This window comes from Dendropsophus ebraccatus, chromosome 6 (genome assembly GCF_027789765.1).
Source record: "Dendropsophus ebraccatus isolate aDenEbr1 chromosome 6, aDenEbr1.pat, whole genome shotgun sequence".
NCBI classification, from domain to species: Eukaryota; Metazoa; Chordata; class Amphibia; order Anura; family Hylidae; genus Dendropsophus; species Dendropsophus ebraccatus.
Genome location: NC_091459.1, coordinates 92,387,339 through 92,406,817, shown reverse-complemented (window position 1 = coordinate 92,406,817; position 19,479 = coordinate 92,387,339). Strand labels below are relative to the sequence as shown.

At 39.8% G+C, this 19,479-nt stretch overlaps 1 protein-coding gene across 1 annotated transcript in view; it reads left to right on the top strand.

Annotated features, from left to right (window-relative positions):
• The window catches only part of CLSTN2 (calsyntenin 2), a 390,590-nt gene that overhangs the window by 181,134 nt on the left and 189,977 nt on the right, over positions 1-19,479 (top strand). The window contains exons 5-6 of the mRNA XM_069974229.1: positions 184-379; positions 15,710-15,918. Of these exons, the coding sequence (XP_069830330.1) occupies positions 184-379; positions 15,710-15,918 (405 nt within the window). The remainder of the gene's footprint in view (positions 1-183; positions 380-15,709; positions 15,919-19,479) is intronic.

Sequence of the window (19,479 nt, the reverse complement as noted above, 5' to 3'; positions counted from 1 at the left end):
ATGTAGATGTAATATAGGAACATCTTTTAATGTGTTTCATAGTTTAATTACAGATTTATGCTGAAATATATATGTGGAAAGGAAGAACAATTGATAACAGAAACTGTAAACTGTTTTTTTGGCAAAGAATGGAAAGGAAAAAAAAAAGAACAGATTAACCATAAGATTTTCTTCATTTAACAGGGGAAATCTGCGCATTTAAGATCCACGGTCAAGATACTCCTTTTGAAGCGGTTGTACTGAACAGAACATCTGGGGAAGGTCGACTAAAAGCTAAAGGACCAATTGACTGTGAATTACAAAAGGAGTATACCTTTATCATCCAAGCATACGACTGTGGAGCTGGTCCAAGTGGGGCCAACTGGAAAAAATCTCACAAGTAAGTAATTTAGAGTCATGGGCGTTAGATATTTTAAGGCAGCTCATGAATCCATCAGTCTTTCAAAACAATTTAAAATGCACCCAGTCATTTAAAAAAAAAAAAAAAAAATCTGTCTGGTTTTGTTAAATTATCTATTCAGAGAGCTGACGAAGCAATTTTAGTGTACTCACTACTAGTATTAAATCCGTGGGAAACAGGACCAGAGCTGGGGTGTTTGGCAGTAGTGTACTGTACACAATAATCCTTTCTTTTCCTTTTCAATTCAATGACAGTACAACACTTCTTACTCCATTGCATTTCACTGGAGAAAGTGTCTTAAGGGAAGAGTAAAGGCCCTATTCCACAGAACGGTTATCTTTACAGCCGATATTCATCCTGTGGAATAGAAGGCAATGATCAGACGACATCGTTCAGGTCGGCTGATCTTTGCGTCGTTTGTCTTTCAAACATGTTGAAAGACAAACGACTCATACAGCAACGATATGCTGCCGTCACTCCGTGAAATAGGAGTAGCGGAAGCAGACGGCTACTGTATGCTATGGGCTGCCCGGATGATCTAGCAATTACCCGGGCAGCCCCCCGCATCTCCCCCCAGACTCACGCTCACTGCTGCCATGGGGAATAGCGGCCACAGCGAGCGGGGAACAAAGAGTAAACGAGCGCTAATAGCGCTCTTTGCTCCTCTCCGTTGGCTTCCCTGATGCACTGGCTTTGGTCTGGGCTCTGATAATGTAAGTGCCTAAAATGGGATTTGTTAATCATGGGGTTTGGTCTGAGGCCTTAAAAAATTTAGAACTCTGCAGGATGCAGGAAAATGTGCCACCATAACAGTTTCCCTGATGAACCTTATGGGGAAACACATTGGAGACAGCTTTTCGTGATTGATACCCTAGCTCTAGGGCTGCATAGGAAGGGATAAGTTTCCTGCAGTATTGAGGTTGCCCTTATTGGGACCAGTAACCTACCACTATAGGGCTTATCTTGATTTAAAAGACTAAGAATAATAACTAATTCTAATAAAGCCTTATGAGTTGCCATTTTCATAGCTTTGGGAATATAACTTTAACTCCTTCATAATCAAGTTAATTGGTGCCCGGATTTCTGGGTAAAATTAATGCAATGTTCCTCCTTGTCTTCTAAGAGCCATAGCGCTTTTATTTTTCCACCTACAGGGCTGGTTAAGGTGTAATTTTTTTCATCAAGAAAACTTTTGATTTTTTTTTTTCCCCCTAATATATAATTTAAAAAAATCAGGTGTAATGAGGTTTTTTTTCCCCCTAATATATAATTAAAAAATCCTGGTGTAATGTGTTATATATATATATGCAAACAGTCTGTTGTAGGCCAGCTCAACTGCCGTGGTATTGCCCTTGGTGCACGGTAAGACCCGGAGCCAGGGTCACAGCATACAAAAAGGAAAAGTCCAGCACCAAAATGGCAAATCCCATAAAGCTTAGTCTTTATTGTAATTCTTCACATCAGGTACAGTGAATAAAAAAGTTTACGCATTTCAACGCTTCTCGCGCCTTGTTGGACTTTTCCTTTATATATATATATATATATATATATATATATATATATATATATAACATTTGTATTTGTTTTTTTTAAATGTTTAAAAACTTTTTTTTTTTTTTTACACATTTTGAGTCTGCTTGAGAGCAGCTTGGAGGTAAGTGGCTTACCCCCGCCTGCCGGTAAAAGTGATCAGGACAACCACAGCCATGCTGTGGGGGTCCCAATCAGTCAGTTACAGGTCCTTGTCCTGTCATTGACTACCTTAAATGCCGAAATTGCTGTGCATCATGGTACTTGTTCTAGCATTAGGGTACTAGATGGTACTCATTACTCGGACGAGCATCTTGCGATACTCAAGAAAATCTCATTATCCATTTCCTGTAAGTTTGAGCGCTATTTCTCAGCCAATAAATATGCAGGAGACATCTTTGGTACATCCTGGGATGACGTGGGACCCATACATGCCAATAACAGCGATTGGTTGGCCAAATCAGGTGACCCTGCCATATAAAAAGCGTGGCCGGCAAGGCTCGGCTCACATGCATGCTGGAAGAGATTAGGGACAGAGCTGCTGCTGGTCAGGGAGAGCGTTAGGGAGGGAATTAGCATTCCAGTAGGCAGGGAATACTAGCAAAACAACCAAACAGCCCTTGTAAGGGCTTCAAATCGTTTTTAAATTGTATTACTATAGACAGCTGGCTGGGACTTGCAGTGCAGCTACCACAATTTCAGCAGCACACTGTGGTGACCGGCTGCTGGCAGAAAGGGGACATTAGGTGTTGCATACAGACCCCTAAGAAGTGCTCAGTACTATTTTATTGGGACCTCTACTATATTTTCTGATTTCTGTATTTCTTGCTCAAGGGATATTTAAGTTCACTACTGCTTGTTCAGTGTAAAGGGGGTGTCACTAAGTGTGTGTAGGTGCAGCCATCACCAGATTGTATACCACAGCCTCCCAAAAAATAGTGGCACCACTAGTATATTTTATGATTTCTGTATTTCTTACTTAAGGGCGGCATATCTGAGTTCAATACTGCTTGCACAGTGTAAAGGGGGTGTCACAGAGTGTAAAGGTGCATCCACCAACAGATTGTATCCCACAGCCCCCCAAAAACTAGTGAGACAACTAGTATATTTTCTGATTTCTGTATTTCTTACTCAAGGCATATCTAAGCTTCATACTGTGCAGTGTCCATAAAATGGTGAACCCCGAGGACGAGGGCATGGGGTTTCAAGAGATGCAGTTGGCAGAGGCCGTGGTTCAGGGCAGGATGACACAGCAGCACCCTTTGAGGAGGGAGCAGAGGCACACCGCAGACGTTCACTCCCTAGCTTCTTCGCCACACTTACTCATAGTAGACCGATATTGAAACTGCAGCAAGTGTCAACAGGTGATCACGTGGATAGCGGCTAATGTGTCCAGTAACTTATCCACCACCAGTCTTCCACGCAGTCCACCCACGCTACCCAAGTGAGTGGAACCCTTGCTCCATTAGCTCAGCCTCTTTCCCCACAACCTGGCCCCTCCAGGGAAAGAAGGGATTCAGATCCACCACCACCACCATGTTACCAGGAACTCTTTTCTGGAACCTTCCCTGAGTCTGAGCATATTTATTACAAATTTATTACAAATTTATTACAAAATCGTAACAAAGACTGCACAGTGTTTTGCTCATTCTGGAAAGATGAAGCTCAGTGATACACAACTCTGGAAATTTTCCAAAGTTCGCGGAAATATCTTTCTCCTTAAGAGTGGATTATTGGTTTTGTCTGCCCATTCCCTGCCACAGGGGCCTGCAGATCCTTGCACTAAAATGGTAAAAAGACAGTGAAAAAAGAAAAACTGTGAACAACTAAAAAATAATGTCCTTTGTTTGCAACAGACGTCCAAAAACAATTGTCATGATCATTATTTTGACGTTTGCTAAGACAACGTCCATCATTTTACACACTGCGCGCATTACACGTCCATCGTTCCATTCACCTCAATGCATTGCACTGAAATCAATTACATTGAGGCAATAATGAACATCTTTTTGAATAGAAAAGGTGTTTGCCTTTTCTATTTTTTCTTGCATTATGTGAACATAGTCTTGTAAGACATATGCTACAACAGTCCGTCCTTAAATTGTTTATTTAAATAGAAATATGTTTGAGTATTGTTTTAGTCAAGTTATTGTATCATTAATAATTTATTGCTATGTAATGTACCCATCACATTTGTTAGGCCCAGATATTCACTAATTGCCCCTTGCTGTGCTGTGTAGTATTTCATGCCAAGCAATGTAGTCGTAGTTTTCAGCAGTATTATGGTGATTAGAATATTCTGTTAGAAGTTTATAGCTCTTGATGTGACTATCAGCATGCATTATTCCTGATAACAGGCCCATCTGCTGGTTTAAGCCCGCTTATTTCCCAATGAGGCTTTCTATGCCCAGTGCTAGTGCTCACATTGGAATTGCATTCAAAAATGATAGTTTGCATGTGGAATACATCACTTTATATTTAGCTACAGCTGTCCTCTCCCATTTGAAAACTTTAACCTATTCTGCTGATGTTTGACAGTAAGAAATCTAATGGTAGAAAAACCAGTCTACTGCATTGATGTTCCTAATGTTAAAGGGGTACTTTGGATGAAAAAAAAAAATGTTTTTAAATCAACTGGTGTTAGGATTTGTCAATTCCTTCCAAAGACATCTTCCAGTACTTATAGGTAGCTGTATGTCCTGCAGGAAGTAGTGTATTCTTTCCATTCTGACATAGTGCTCTCTGCTGCCACCTCTGTCAAAGACAGGAACTGTCCAGAGTGGTAGCACTGTGTCAGACTTGAAAGAACAAGTCTGGTACTGGAAGACAACAGTTGTTTAAATAGAAGCAATTTACAAATCTCTATATTTTTACATCAACTGATTTGAATATAACATTTTTTCTTCCCTTTTAGGCTATGTTCACACAGTATTTTTGCTCAGTATTTCGGTCAGTTTTTTTCAACCAAAAGCAGGAGTTCATTGAAAACAAAAAAAGGCTATGTTCACACACTGTTTACATTTAGTGGATGGCCGCCATTTAGCAGCAAATAACGGCCAATATTTCACAACACAGCTGTTTTAAAATAACGTAAATTATTTGCCATTAGAGATGAGCGCACCTCGAGCATGCTTGAGTCCACCCGAACTTTCGGCATTTGATTAGCGGCGGCTGCTTAAGTTGGAGAAAGCCCTAAGGCTATGTGGAAAACATGGATATAGTCATTGGCTGTATCCATGTTTTCCAGACAAACTTAGAGCTTTATCCAAGTTTAGCAGCCGCCACTAATCAAATGCTGATCATTCGGGTTTGGATGGACTCGAACCTGAACCCGGTTCGCTCATCTCTATTTGCCATCCAATGGTGGCCATCCACTAAATTTCAACAGTGTGTGAACATAGCTTTTCTGTTTTCAATCCACTCCTGGTTTTGTTTGAAAAATACTGACCAAAACACTGAGCAAAAATATTGTTAGGGAACACAGCCTTAAAGAAGTAGTTCACAATTTTTTTTTTTCATTAACACCCGCCCCCACCCCCCCCCCCCCCCCCCCCCCCCCCCCCGGTTTTTTGTGCAAGTAAGAAAAATTTTGCACAATTCACAGAGGTTTTTGTTAGTGGGATAGATAAATGTCACAGATAAAAACAGCAAAACAGAACAAATAAAGAAAAAGAATAACACTTGCTCAACTTATTTGAATACATTCCCCCCTTCGATTTATTTATTTTTTGTATAGTTAGTCCTTGCACATGACTGTGCTCTAACACGTGAACAATAAAAAGACATTCAGTGCATTTACATTCTTATATCTAAGGGTCATAGCAATTTTCTTGCCATTTTGCCTTTATAAACGTAAGGTTATTGCATCCATTAATGCAAAACGCTGCATGAAATATGTATAGCTGTATTAATGCAGCATCCTTTCAGCACAGCAGCAGCTTGCACATAATTTTCATAATTAATATGGGGTATTTTTAACTCAGTTTTCACGTAAACCACAGACACAGTGGAAGCCGCATTAGCAGAACATACACACACACATAAAAGATATGGGCACCTATGGATGAATGTGACACACTGGGTATCACAAAATGGCAAATATAATACCAGTGTCATTTCAGAGACAGGCAGGGTCATATAGAGAAAAAAGGGACAATGGCAACAAGCACTGTAAGAACCCCTCACCACCACAACTTACCGTTTTTGAGTTGTATACAGTGATCAACCAAGTTGCTAGTGCTGCATAAAAAACTAAACAGTACTCCATATATAACATATTACAGAAAGTCACACGAACATAAGTAGCAATAGTCTTTAGCTGACCCATTGATATAAATAGGAGTGGTTCTGGGCATGCCCTGTGATCCATGCAGAGATCATTCCTAAAGAAGGAGAAAGCAAAGCTCTGTACATCAGCTATTGTGAAGATCCTGTCTTATCTATACACTGGTATAATCATTCACTTCAATACTTTCTGTAATCATAAGCAGAATACTGTTGTAAAGTGGGATACTGTTTTACAAAAGAGTCAGCTTAGTTTAATAATCATAACAACTTGAGGAACATATATAACAAGACAGTTTTACCCCAGGGCGAACGGCGTAAAAACAAAAACCCTCCAAATAAAAGAATTAAAAAATTGTGTTTTTTTTTTTCAATTTCACCACACATTAAATTTTTTCCTGCTTTTGCAGTGTACTTTATGAACAAATTCAGCCTGTCATTGCAAAGTACAATTAGTGGCGCAAAAAAAAAAGGGCTCATGTGGGTTTCTAGATGAAAAAATGAGAGGAAAAAATGATAACGCAAAAATTTTAATTGGCCCTGTCCTCTAGGGTTAAAATAAGTTTAACTTGAATTGATTCAAACAGGCCATTTTTTTGGTGACATTTAATTTAACTAAGGCTATGTTCACACACAGTATTTCCGTCAGTCTTTTGGTCAGTATTTTTTCAATCAAAATCTGGAGTGCAACTAACCGGACAAAATTATACTGAAAAGATTTGCACAGCTTTTATCTTTTCAACACGTTCCTGGTTTTGGTTGAAAAAAAGACTGACCAAAATAATATCTAAGGCTTTGTTTCAACAGTGTGTGAACATTTCTGCCTTTCTGTGTTTTCAATACACTTCTGGTTTTGGTTGCAAAATACTGACCAAAATCCTGAGCAAAAATACTGTGTGGGAACATAGCCTAATATGGTAAATTCAACCTCCAAATAATACAGTGATAATAATGTGTGCACTCACTTTAGAGATTAAAGATAACAATACCAGATAGATGAGGATTGGAAAGTGCAATAATACTGACACCCATAACTGACTAGAAAAAAGGGGTTAATGTAGGCATTACTGAGGCTTATACAAGTGAAACGGTATATAGTTTAACCTTTGGGGTATAGGGTAATGGAGAAAAACGCCCCAAAAATGTATGGTTTCCATTTCCCGTAGTGGTAGGTTTATCCAAGTATTACAGATGTGTCCACCCTTGTATTTGCTTTAGTTTAATTAAAGACTCCAGCTATTCAACACAATATTATTCACAATATCAGGCTATGATAACATAACACTGCTAAGGCTTTATTTATATAGCAATCACTGGGTGTAAACAAACAGACACACACAGTGAATACTATTTCTAATTCTAGCTGCATCTCTTGAGTTTTGAATACTTTTGTGTTGAATAAAAAAATCATTCAACAAATATTAAACCTTTTTTAAAAATAAAATAATGTTTTAAGAAACAATTGAATCTCATATTGACTTTTATTCAATGTCAGTATACATATTTTCTTCTCCAGTCTTCCAATGTCCATTATTGTACTTCACTAAGCTTTCACTTGCCATTCACACTGATGTAATTGCCAAGAAGGCTGTGTTTTAAACTCTGTATTTCTCATCTCTTGCTGTCTTTGTCCCTCCGTCATGGACTGTGTCCCCTCTGAGAGTAGAGAAGAATTACTTTTACCATTGCTCATTATAGAAAACCAACATTGTGGCTGTTATTAAATCTAAAAGTGCACATTGCCACCCACAGCTATGCCCTGAGATTGTAGACTTTGAGACTAAATCCTAGTGTCTTTGTTTCCTGCAAGATGACCAGTTCTAGGCTAAGTAGAAAGCTCATCGTAAACAAGAAGCATGGAATCTATTATAAGTAAAAGGAAAGCCACTTCTGTATGTCATTCTGTATATGTTTAAACCAGATTAAGGCTATGTTTACGCAATAAAATAAAAGTAAAATAGGATTCTAATATCTAGCTAAAAGTACAACCTAATTTTAGTATAATGTTGCACTCCATTAAAATCAATAGGAAATTTTCTAGCTGCAGTTGATTACAAATGTCCACATAATTAACATGCTCATTACTTGCGACCTGCTTTTGCAAAACACTTTTTTTTTTCTGTTCACACATTTATGCTCAAACTGACTGTCAAATTTAGCTTTTATTTTACTTGGTGTGAACCAGGCCTAAGGAACATGTTCACACTTCCAAAACGGCACTGAAAAATTCACATAAAAATCAGTTCAGAATCTGGCATGCTGATTTTTGTGTTTTTCTTGTAGTTTTAATTATTTAAACACCCATTCACTTCAATGGGAGCTTAAAGAAGAATTGCTGAATCTTTTTCCAAAAATCTCTTTAAAAAAACTAATTCTACAGCTCACATCGAAATCAAAAGATACCCTTAGTGACATTATTTGTTGATATAATATAACACAGCTATTTATGTGTTCTGTTTGGTGGCATTAGATGTGTATGTTATTGCAGCCTAATCCATGTACATTGTAGGTACAGTATACGTACTAGGACCCCCACGATCACCAAAAAGAAGTAAAAATGCAACCCCCCAAAAAAGGAGTGGGCCCCTCATGTGTAGCTACTGCTTAAATTGTCCTCTATGGGTCTCCCCAAAAGTTGTAAAATGTATTTGAGATTGTGTTTTCATTTTGTTCTGGGGATAAGCGAGATTCCCGGTGGCTGGACCCCCAACAATCCACAAGTTATCCCCTATACCAGGGATGGAGAACCTGTGACCATCCAGCTGTTACAAAACTACAGTTCCAATCATGAGGTGAATTGTAGTTTTGTGACAGCTTATGTCTGCAGGTTCCCCATCCCTTTTCTACCCTTCCCCTTTAAAGGGATACTGCACTAAACAATAGAGATGAGCGAATAGTGAAATATTCGATTCAATTGGATTCGAATAGCTCCCCATATTAGATTATTCAGTCGAATATCGAATCCCTTTATGGTCTATGGGAGAAAAATCCTTGGGACTTGGAAATCAAGATTCGATCACTAGGAGGTCACCAAGTGCCCGATGAAACCTCAGGAAATGATGCCAACACCTCTGGATGCATAAGGGACAGCAGGGGAAGCACGCCAGGGTACATGAACGGAAAGTACAAGTGTATCTTTTGGTACTCCAAACACAATATAACCGCTTTGTATAATGGAAAAAATACTCAGACAACTTATTTCATATACAGCCGTATACTGGATATAGAATTGTTTTTACAACAATAGATATAAAGGACTGGTCAGCGCCTTTCCTGGACGCACACTGCGCAAATCTGTAGAGTCGAGATAACAGCTATATTATCACACACACTGTGTACAGCCATATACTGGATATAGAATTGTTTTTACAACAATAGAAATAAAGGGCTGGTCAACGCCTTCACTGGGCGCAGACTGCTCAAATTTGTGGTAGCAAGATAAAAGGTATTATCCCACAATTACAGTATACAGCCGTATACACTATCAGTGCGTATACACACTGTGTATACACACTGCCTGTCTCACAACAGCTTATACAGTGTGTGTATACATTGCCTGTCTCACAACAGCTTATACAATGTAGACACACTGCCTATCTCACAACTGCTTATACAGTGTGTGTGTATACACTGCCTTCCTCACAACAGCTTATACAGTGTGTGTGTATACACTGCCTGTCTCACAACATCTTATACAGTGTAGACACACTGCCTGTCTCACAACTGCTTATACAGTGTGTGTATATACACTGCCTGTTTCACAACTGCTTATACAGTGTGTATACACACTGCCTGTCTCACAACAGCTTATACAGTGTAGACACACTGCCTGTCTCACAACTGCTTATACAGTGTGTGTATACACTGCCTGTCTTACAACAGCTTATACAGTGTAGACACACTGCCTGTCTCACAACAACTTATACAGTGTGTGTATACACTGCCTGTATAAACACACTGCCTGTGTCACAACAGCTTGTAAATGTCTGTTTTATATAGTTTCAGCCCTAACAAGAGCTTTTGAGGGTCCCTTCCTACCTAACTTCACCTAAAACCTTCCTCTCCCTGCTTTACAGACTGCCCCTTTCTAGCTCCAACCAGCAAGTGACACGAATCTCAAATCACTATATTCTTTTATTCAGGAGGTCACATGGTTTAGCCAGCCAATCACAGTTAGAGGTCCTGCCTACTCCTAGTGCCTGTCCCTACCCCTGCATGTTTATTGGCTGGAAAAAAAGCGCCAGGGGATGTGGGAGGGCGAATTGAATTTTTACTGCGTTTTAGCATGAATATTCGACCGTGGTCGAATACCTCGAATAGCTTACTACTCGATCGAATAGCTGTTTAATCGAATAGTATTCACTCATCTCTACTACACAACATTTACCGCCATTTCTATTTCTTTCCCACAACATATACATTACTTACATAGGGATGCTTAATCTTTTTTTGCTGTTTTCAGCCACTTTTCTATTATCTACCTATCCCTTTTCATGTCACTCTCTGTCTGTTCTTTCCCCATCCCTTTTTACCTCACTCTCTGTCTCTCACTTCACCCTCTACCTTCTCTACATTTTCGGCTATCTCTGTTTATCTCGCTCTCTTTCTGTCTCCATGTTGTTATAACATCACAATTATCCAGCTGTGATTAAAGCCTGTTTAGGAATAACATATACACTTATGCCCTTCAGTTTGATTCACACAGGCAGGCACCCAGCTTTCCCAGATGCTGATAAGTCACTGTGTGATGGTTACATTCCCTCTGCAGGCTGAGGCAGGAGGGGCTGTGAGGTGTCTGTTGGGTTGTGTGATATTATATGATCCTCGGCTGATCGTATTGGCCTCATTGAGGTGAGGAGGTGGGGAGTGGGCTGTCTTAGCAGCAGTGGGTAATACTAAAGGGGTCTGTCCTAGCAGCAGTGGGTGTTACTGAGGGGGGGGGGGGCTTTCCTAGCAGCAGTGGGTGTTACTGAGGGGGGGGGGGGCTTTCCTAGCAGCAGTGGGTGTTACTGAGGGGGGCTGGCTTAGCAGCAGTGGGTGTTACTGAGGGGGCTGGCTTAGCAGCAGTGGGTGTTACTGAGGGGGCTGGCTTAGCAGCAGTGAGTGTTACTGAGGGGGCTGGCTTAGCAGCAGTGGGTGTTACTGAGGGGGCTGACTTGGACACAGGAATGCTGGCCTCAGTAGTTTTAGACCTCACAGGCAAACACAATATGAAACAGGAAGTAAAGAGAACACGGATGGTAGGGAACAGCTCCACAGCAGCCACAAAATAGATCATATAGCAGCGAAACTTGGCAAGGATATTTAGATAAGTGTTAGACACTACCCCTCTAATCAAAGCGACTACCTTTGGAAGGTCCCATCAGAAAATGATAAAACTTGTTACAATTCATAATCAATGCGGTGCAAGTCACATGAGGATTCTGGTGCATTTGTATTAGTAAATCTGGCTCATGGTCCATAGGCATTAGAAGAACCTGACCACTTTCTTCCAGAGACAGCATAACTCATGTCTCCAATGTGTGTCTCAAACTAATTGTAAATTGCTAATGTTTTCCAGTGTATTGTTTAACTTCAAGCAACTATGATTAATTTTTAAAAACATAACACAGAGAAATATTTGTTTGCTGCACTCCTGCTGCCCTTTAATCCATGTTGCTTCATAGCGTCTATCTACAAAGAACTTACCTTAAGCGTTTTACAGTTCTAGTAGATCAATGAGTAACTAAACATAACAGAGACACATTTTTAATGTTTTGAAAGGTTTATAGATTAAATCAGTACAAAATAATTTATGTGCTTTCATTTTTTTTTGTAGAAATGTCACATTTATCAGGATTATTGAACTAAGTATGACATCTGAAATTTACAGTATTTAAAAGAAATCTATAATTATGTGAAAACATCTCTAAACTAAAAGCTAAAGTGAACCTGTCATCTGAAATACATGTTTCTAACTGTTGACACTGTTAGATAGTTGTTAGGGCAAAGAGACACATGGTATCCTTCATATATCCATCTGTGCTTCCAGAACATAGAAAAATGTTTTTTTTATTTTTTTATGCAATGTTTTAACAAGGCTTTCCCAAGCTCCTAAAGTTAGGAGGGTTGTAACACCCCTTTGCTCCTTCTTGTATCCCTTAGCTGGAAGCCAAGCCCTGTCAGTCAAGCGGGGCTAGGCATGGCAGGGGGAGCGAGGAGGTGTTAAAACTCTCAGCACTTCAGGAGCCTTGTTAAAACATTGCACAGGAAAATAAAAGCAGTTATCTAAAAGTGTCAGCAGTTTGACATCAGAATCAGAGCTGACCGAGCAATACTCGATTAAGTAGCTATTCGATTGAGCATTGCATTACTTGAAAGATTTTTTTTTTTTTCGTTTAAGTATCCGGTGGCAAATTTGAATCTAAAGAGCTGTACTAAAACAGATAACAATTGTTTTAGTAAAAAATATTGTAGTTCACTCACCTGTCCGTGATCCCTCGGCATTCTATTCTGCCTCCTCTGGCCGATGACAGCCCCGCAGTTTGGCTACGGTGCAGGCCTGTCTTGGTCAGTCACTGATTGGCTAAGCGGGATGTCACTATCTGGAGAATGACAGCCCACTTGGCCAATCACTGACTGTGGTATTGTCCCGTCTCAGTCAGTCACTGATTGGCAGAAGTTCAGTATGTAAAACTATTACTTTTTTTATCCTTTCTGCTCACATAGCACTTTACAAAGCCAATGCCCTAGTATCTCCTTCTCCCTAGGTAATACACCTCTCTCTCACCTAGACTATCCTCTATGCACCAGTGCTCACCTGCACTTAAGAAGTCCACACCGTCCCTGATGAACCTCCATGTCGTCACTACAACTTCCTGAGACAAGGAGGAGAAACGCGTCGGAACCCCAGTGGCAAAAAATACACCTATTCTTGCTCTCTTTTTCCCATCCATAATCTACTTCTTATCTCTGAATGGCCACACCTACACGACTTCACAAATCCCACTAGTGGAACTACCCGATTAACAGCACGGACCTAGTGCGGGCTGAGCTCCGCTAGTTGTAGGGGACGCCTGAATCTAGCGGCTCCTACTTAGTGAGGTAGGGAAAACTAGTACCTACAACTACCCCCAACCTTACCTAGACCAACCTGGTCTAACACAGATACCTTCCTTTATTTAAATGTAATTGTGTACCGCTGTTGTATGCTTTTTGTATATCTAATAAAACTTAGTCTTATAACTGACTGAGCTGGTCTACCACTACCGTTATTCCCACCTTTTTTTTCATGTTTTGACACTACGGGTGGAGACTCGGATCAATGAGATACCTATTGTTTCATTCACATTTCCGTATGTTCTGTACAGTGCTCATGGCAGAGCAAAAAGGATGTGTTGTTCTGTGATTAACAAAACAACTAAGGGAAATGACGTCCCTGTGTGTGCACTACTGCAAACAGCTCGGCTCTAGTCCCACCCACTTAAATAGAAAGAGAGAGAAATAGTTGTGCACCATGGAGGGGACTCCCAGAAGCTCAGTAACAACAATGAGAGCTCAAAGATCACCTTTTTACCACTCCGAAGTCAATTTGGCAAATGCATGCATGTATTTAAAAGGTTTTTGAAATGGCAGGTACCCTTTCAAAATATTCCTCATGAGCAAGTGATTAGCTAAGATTAGAGATGAGCAAAGCAAATCTGGCGATTCAAAATTCACTGCAAATGGGGCTGTCAATTCACTTCATTCTGCAAAGCGAATTCCAGCCCATTCGTTAAGGAAATCTTCAAGAAAACAAAATGGCGACTGCACATGCTTTCTGGAGCTTCACTTAATCAGTGCTTGTAATCCATGCCCACTGTGTTATACAAGTTGAGGTTCATTACTGAACTGAGAGCGCGCTTCAGTGCTTGCGCTCCACTCCTACTGTCTTATGCAAGTTAGGTTTCATTATTACATAATCAGTGGTCGCACTTCACTCCTGTCCTGGGAAAAAAATTATATTATTCCGCTGATCCACCAAGGTCCACTGCTGTTCATGGTGGAAATTGGATGATTGACAGGCTGATTGACTTTTTTAAATTATGATTTTTCATTTTTTTTTTTTACTTTTACAACATGCTTTAACAAATTCATACTTCTGTAAAGCTTTTAATTTCTCCCAACAAAACAATTAAACTGCTTTACTATACTGTACAATACTGTGCCATGTACTGTACAATAAGGCTTTAAAGAAGTACTCCAGGCACCCCCTGTAAAATCTAAACCTCTCACACACTGGGGGATGGTTACTGGCTTCCTCTGTCACATTTCTTCCCACTCTGGCTGCTCTGCTGATTACATCTCTAGCTTCCTGTTTGGACCAGTGTCTGTGTGCTGTATATTCCTACAGTCCCCACAATGCCTTGTTTCCCTGGCCTGCCTCTGTAAACCTCCCACCTCCTCCTCCCACCGACAAACATGCCCACAACCCCGCCCCCCATCCCTAGCTCCTCTATTCCCTGCCTCCCTCCATCTATTTCCCTCCCACTGCACAGCTTAGTCCCCTACACAAGCAGTTATGGTAAATACTGACAACCCAGCCCCCTTATTTGTGTGTCCAGTGAATAAAAACGGCAGCCACTATTGTCTACTTTTAATATGGCATGATGCTGAGGGTTGTGGTTGTGCAACCTGGAGTTGCACAGCTTAAGAAATTACTACCAGCATCTTGTCCAAGAGGATCTTCCAGGGAGCATTGAAACAAACCCTTTCAGCTCCAGAAAGATGTTGCTGCTTGATGTCAGCTGCTGGACTATGAGTTATAGCTGAATCTGGTGTCAGAGGTCTCCTCTGCTTCTCAGTCATTCTGGAGGAGAATCCTGTAGCATCAGACACCAGTGATCTCCTAGCAGGCATCTGGCATTGAAAGGGTGCCAAATGCCTCCTATTAGATCTGTGACATCTGATGCTGCAAGAAGCTGCTGATCTCCAGGATGACTGAGAAGCAGAGGAGACTGAGATCGTGCAGAGGAGGGAGCCCGACAGATAATATAGTATGTATTGTAAAACTGGGCGGGCAGAGGAGTAGTGGGCCGGGAAGAGGAGGAGTGGGGCGGGCAGAGGAGGAGTAGGGCGGGCAGAGGAGGAGTGGGGCGGGCAGAGGAGGAAGGGGGGCGGGCAGAGGATGTGTTGAGGGGCGGGTTTCCCTGTGACAGAGAGGAAATACATCACGTCTCAATATGGCACCTGTGGAACAGCATTGAGACGTGATGTGTTTCCTTCTTCCTGAACTACAGAGCTTCCTGTGGGACTTTGATTCTTTGAAAAACGGGTAACATTACAGCTGTCCTAATGAGTTTAAATGGCAATGTCATATAACTTTGCTTTGTAAGTGCAGTGTTAAATTATGTAATTTGCCCGAAGTACCCCTTTAATTCTTCTTCTAGGTGTGTTATGTACTAAATGTTTGTGGTATTTTATCAATCATTTGTATAAACTTTGACATTCTTCTGGTTTTTATTTTGTTTCCCCTAGGGCCGTGGTGCATATCCAGGTTAATGATGTGAATGAATTTGCTCCTGTATTTAAGGAAAACACATACCAAGCAACAGTTACAGAGGGCAAAATATATGATAGTATTCTACAAGTTGAAGCAATGGATGAAGATTGTTCCCCCCAATATAGCCAGATCTGCAATTACGAGATTGTTACAAATGACGTACCATTTGCTATAGACAGAAATGGTAAGTTTATTTAATGTGTGTTATTTTATACTTACTACATATAGGATATGTCTTGTGTTTTTTTTTTTTTTTTTTTTTTTAAATAAGAGTCAGTTCCAAGGCCTCATTCACACATTCTGTGTTTTTTTTCTGGTCCGTACATTGTGTCTGCTATCAAGTGAATAGCAAAATAGAAATCAATGGGCTCTAACTTAGGTACGTAATTTCATATCAGCAATTGCTTACATAATTATGGAACATGTAAATAAGGCTTATGGTTGTAAGGTTAAGGTTAAAAGATAGTGTTTGGTAAAGCAAGACAATGGTATTTTAATGGTATCAGTGTCTTAAAGACATCAATGCAACTGAATCCAGGGAGAACAGTTGCTTTCTCTTACTGGTTTCATGAGCCACCTGAAAGTGGATGCATGTCTCTGGTACCCTCCTGCCCTCCCTATCATCTGGGAGCATCTCCAGGTGGGCTTCTCTTTCTGCTATTAGGCCCCCTATAGAAGGCTCAGACAGTGCGATCTATTACTGTACCTAATGACTATATTGTGTTATAAAATAGACAATTATGTATGTAGAGAAAGCTGCTAATATGCTGCTAATACCAAGCGGGTGGTAGTGGAAAAAAAGGTCTCCACAGTTGGAGGGGGTGTGGCCTCTGTTCTTGCTGTGTTTATCACAATTTATGGCTGCACACAGAAATAAATTGTAGCTAAAATGTACACCAGCTCAAACTGGGATAGATTTCAGTGTGGCCTGGTAGAGGATTACTTTAGACTGGCTTCTGAGTCGTTCATTTTGCTAAATTCTCCCCTGTGTTTGTGTTAAAATAGGAAATAATTTAAGAGTAATGTAACCTGTTTGTTTGGCATGTAAACTTGATCTTCAAAGTGAATCAGCAGAATTCCGGAGATATTCTTTATTTTTTATTTTTATATAAGATATTTTTTATATATAGCGCCAACAGATTTCGCAGTACTTACAATTCTGGGGGTACATACATAGACATAAATCAGACATTACAGAGATCTACATATAATTATCTATATGTGAGGAGTGATCTTACAGACTATTAGAAGGGGGTTTGAGACGAGGGGCAAAGGGGCAAATTTTCTGTATATGCTGACTAGTAGGTCTGATGCACCAGTGCTCCTATTTCTCTTTTCAAAGCTAATGCCCCTTAAAATTGGAGTACTGGAACATCAGAAAAATGGGAATATCTAGGGAACGGGGTGGTGGATTTTGTAATGAGGGCCACCAATTCAGCTTGGTGGTAACAGTCTGTAAGTATAAAAAAGTTATTGTAGCAATACTGCTCAATGATTCTCTTTAAAAAATAAGAAAAACTAAATATGTAAGTACTGTACATTAACTTAAATTCCTTGTCACAGTAAATAAATAGCCATAAATATGGTATTTATACATCCGTTGACCTGTTATTGCCAATTATTTTGGTATTGTAGATTTAGAATACTTGGTTACCTTGCCTCAGAGGGCTAATCAAACCTGTGTGTATTCTGAGATCTAATATCCTCTATAAAACAAAAATGCCTTTTTCTCCTATTACCTTGGTTATCATTGCAACACACACAATAGACTCTATTGAATTGAACAATTATGCATAGAAAGAACCAGGTAGAGCAACTGCCTTTGTACCGAAAAGACATTATTGTACTGTATACTGGGAAAAAAAGGACATATAACTGAAATAATAAAGAAAGAAAAAAAACATCAAAATGTGTTGTAAAGATAAAACTAGGACACATAAAACTGAAGCCCAACAGCTTGTTGCATTAGACTCATACACAAGCTATCACCATGGTCTGCTAAGTAGAAGTGGCGGTTATGTGAGATACAGAGAGAAATTCCTCTCAAATGAGAATTGAATTGTCTTTATAAACGAGCGTCTGTCATAAAGAGCGGCTGGGGAGCGAAAGATAATATTCTGGCAGAAACCAAATGGAACAAAAGCTGGGAATCGGCTTGTCTTCTAGACAACAGCAGTTTTTTTGGCGTTCAGTAATTTGGATATTAGAGGAAGAATGTTATGTTGATGAATTTGTTTGGGCTCTATATTGAAAGCTTTTCTGCCAACCAAATCCTTCCCTGGCTAATGCACTTATCGCAAGTGTGCCAGATCTGTAACCTTTTACAAAATGAAAGGGTTTTCAGTATTTGCATAATGAATGATTTCAAATTTGGACAGAGCAGAATACTCCGAGAATACCACGAAATGCAAATTTCACAGAATAAGATTGAGAGCAAACCAACGTACGTCCAATGATGTGGAAGAAACTTGTGAATGGCCTCTAAAGACTTTACTCCTAATACTTTTGGCCAACTAGAAAAGCAGTTATCCAGGCACTACGAAAGTGAGGGTTTACTATGTGTTCATCAAAAATAAGATTTCATTTCAGATTTTAACACATTTGTGTGCAGGGATTAGATGTTTCATGTGTCTTGTATTATTGGGGCATTGCAAATAGTTTTATTGTGAGCTGCAATTAAGAAGAATAGATTAAATCAGCTTAACATGATTATTACTGATTCTATAGTTGATTTACTCAGATTTATTAGGATTCACTTCCCATGTAATTTGATAGCAGAACTATGAGAATAAACGCGAGAAATTAACAGTACAATGCTCATAAATATTAAAGAATCGGTCCAGTTGGACCAATTCAACTTGGTGTTCTCATTGCTTAATAAGTTGTCTTCATTGCCCCACTTTCTGTTTAGTGTGCATCCTTCAATAGACATTTTGTTCTTGCCATACATTCTACCTGGGAATTCAGCCAACTTTCTCGCCCTCCCACTGTGAATGTTTTGAGCATAGTTATTATCAAGAAGGAATAGAGAGAGGGAGTCACATGGTTGAAAAGAGGTTTCATTATCTGAAAACCCTTTTAGGCAACCAAATGCAGCTTCTCATGACAAAATCTTTACATGAATACTCTGAAGACCTCATGTAGGTAATAATAACTATGCCTCCTCTCCATAGACGTACATAGTTTTTACATGTTTGTTTCTGTGAAAAGCTAGTAATCGCGCGACATATCAATGAACATTTTAAGAAAAATATTCATGATCTGTATGACAGGTTTAATGCAGCCATCTGTCATAGGTGATACTAGTATGTACCGCATGTGACAACATACTATAATACCCCACAGCTCATATGTCATATACAAATGTGTTAAGCCATACCCTTCTTTTAGTTAAGTTAAAGGGGTACTCCGGATAAAGAACATGTTTTTTAAATAAACTGGTGGCAGGAAGTTATATAGATTTATAAATGACTTCTATAATAAAAAAGCCTTCTAGTGCTTATCATCTGCTGTATGTCCTGCAGGTAGTGGGGTTTTCTTTTCAGTCTGACATGGTGCTCTCTGCTGCCACCTCTTTCCTTGACAGGAACTGTCCAAAGCAGTAGCAAATCCCCATAGAAAACCTCTCCTGCTTTGCACAGTTCATGTCAGTGACAGCTTTGACAACGGAGAGCACTGTGTCTGACTGGAAAGAATACACCACTTCCTGCAGGACATTCAGCAGCTGATAAGTACTGGAAGACCT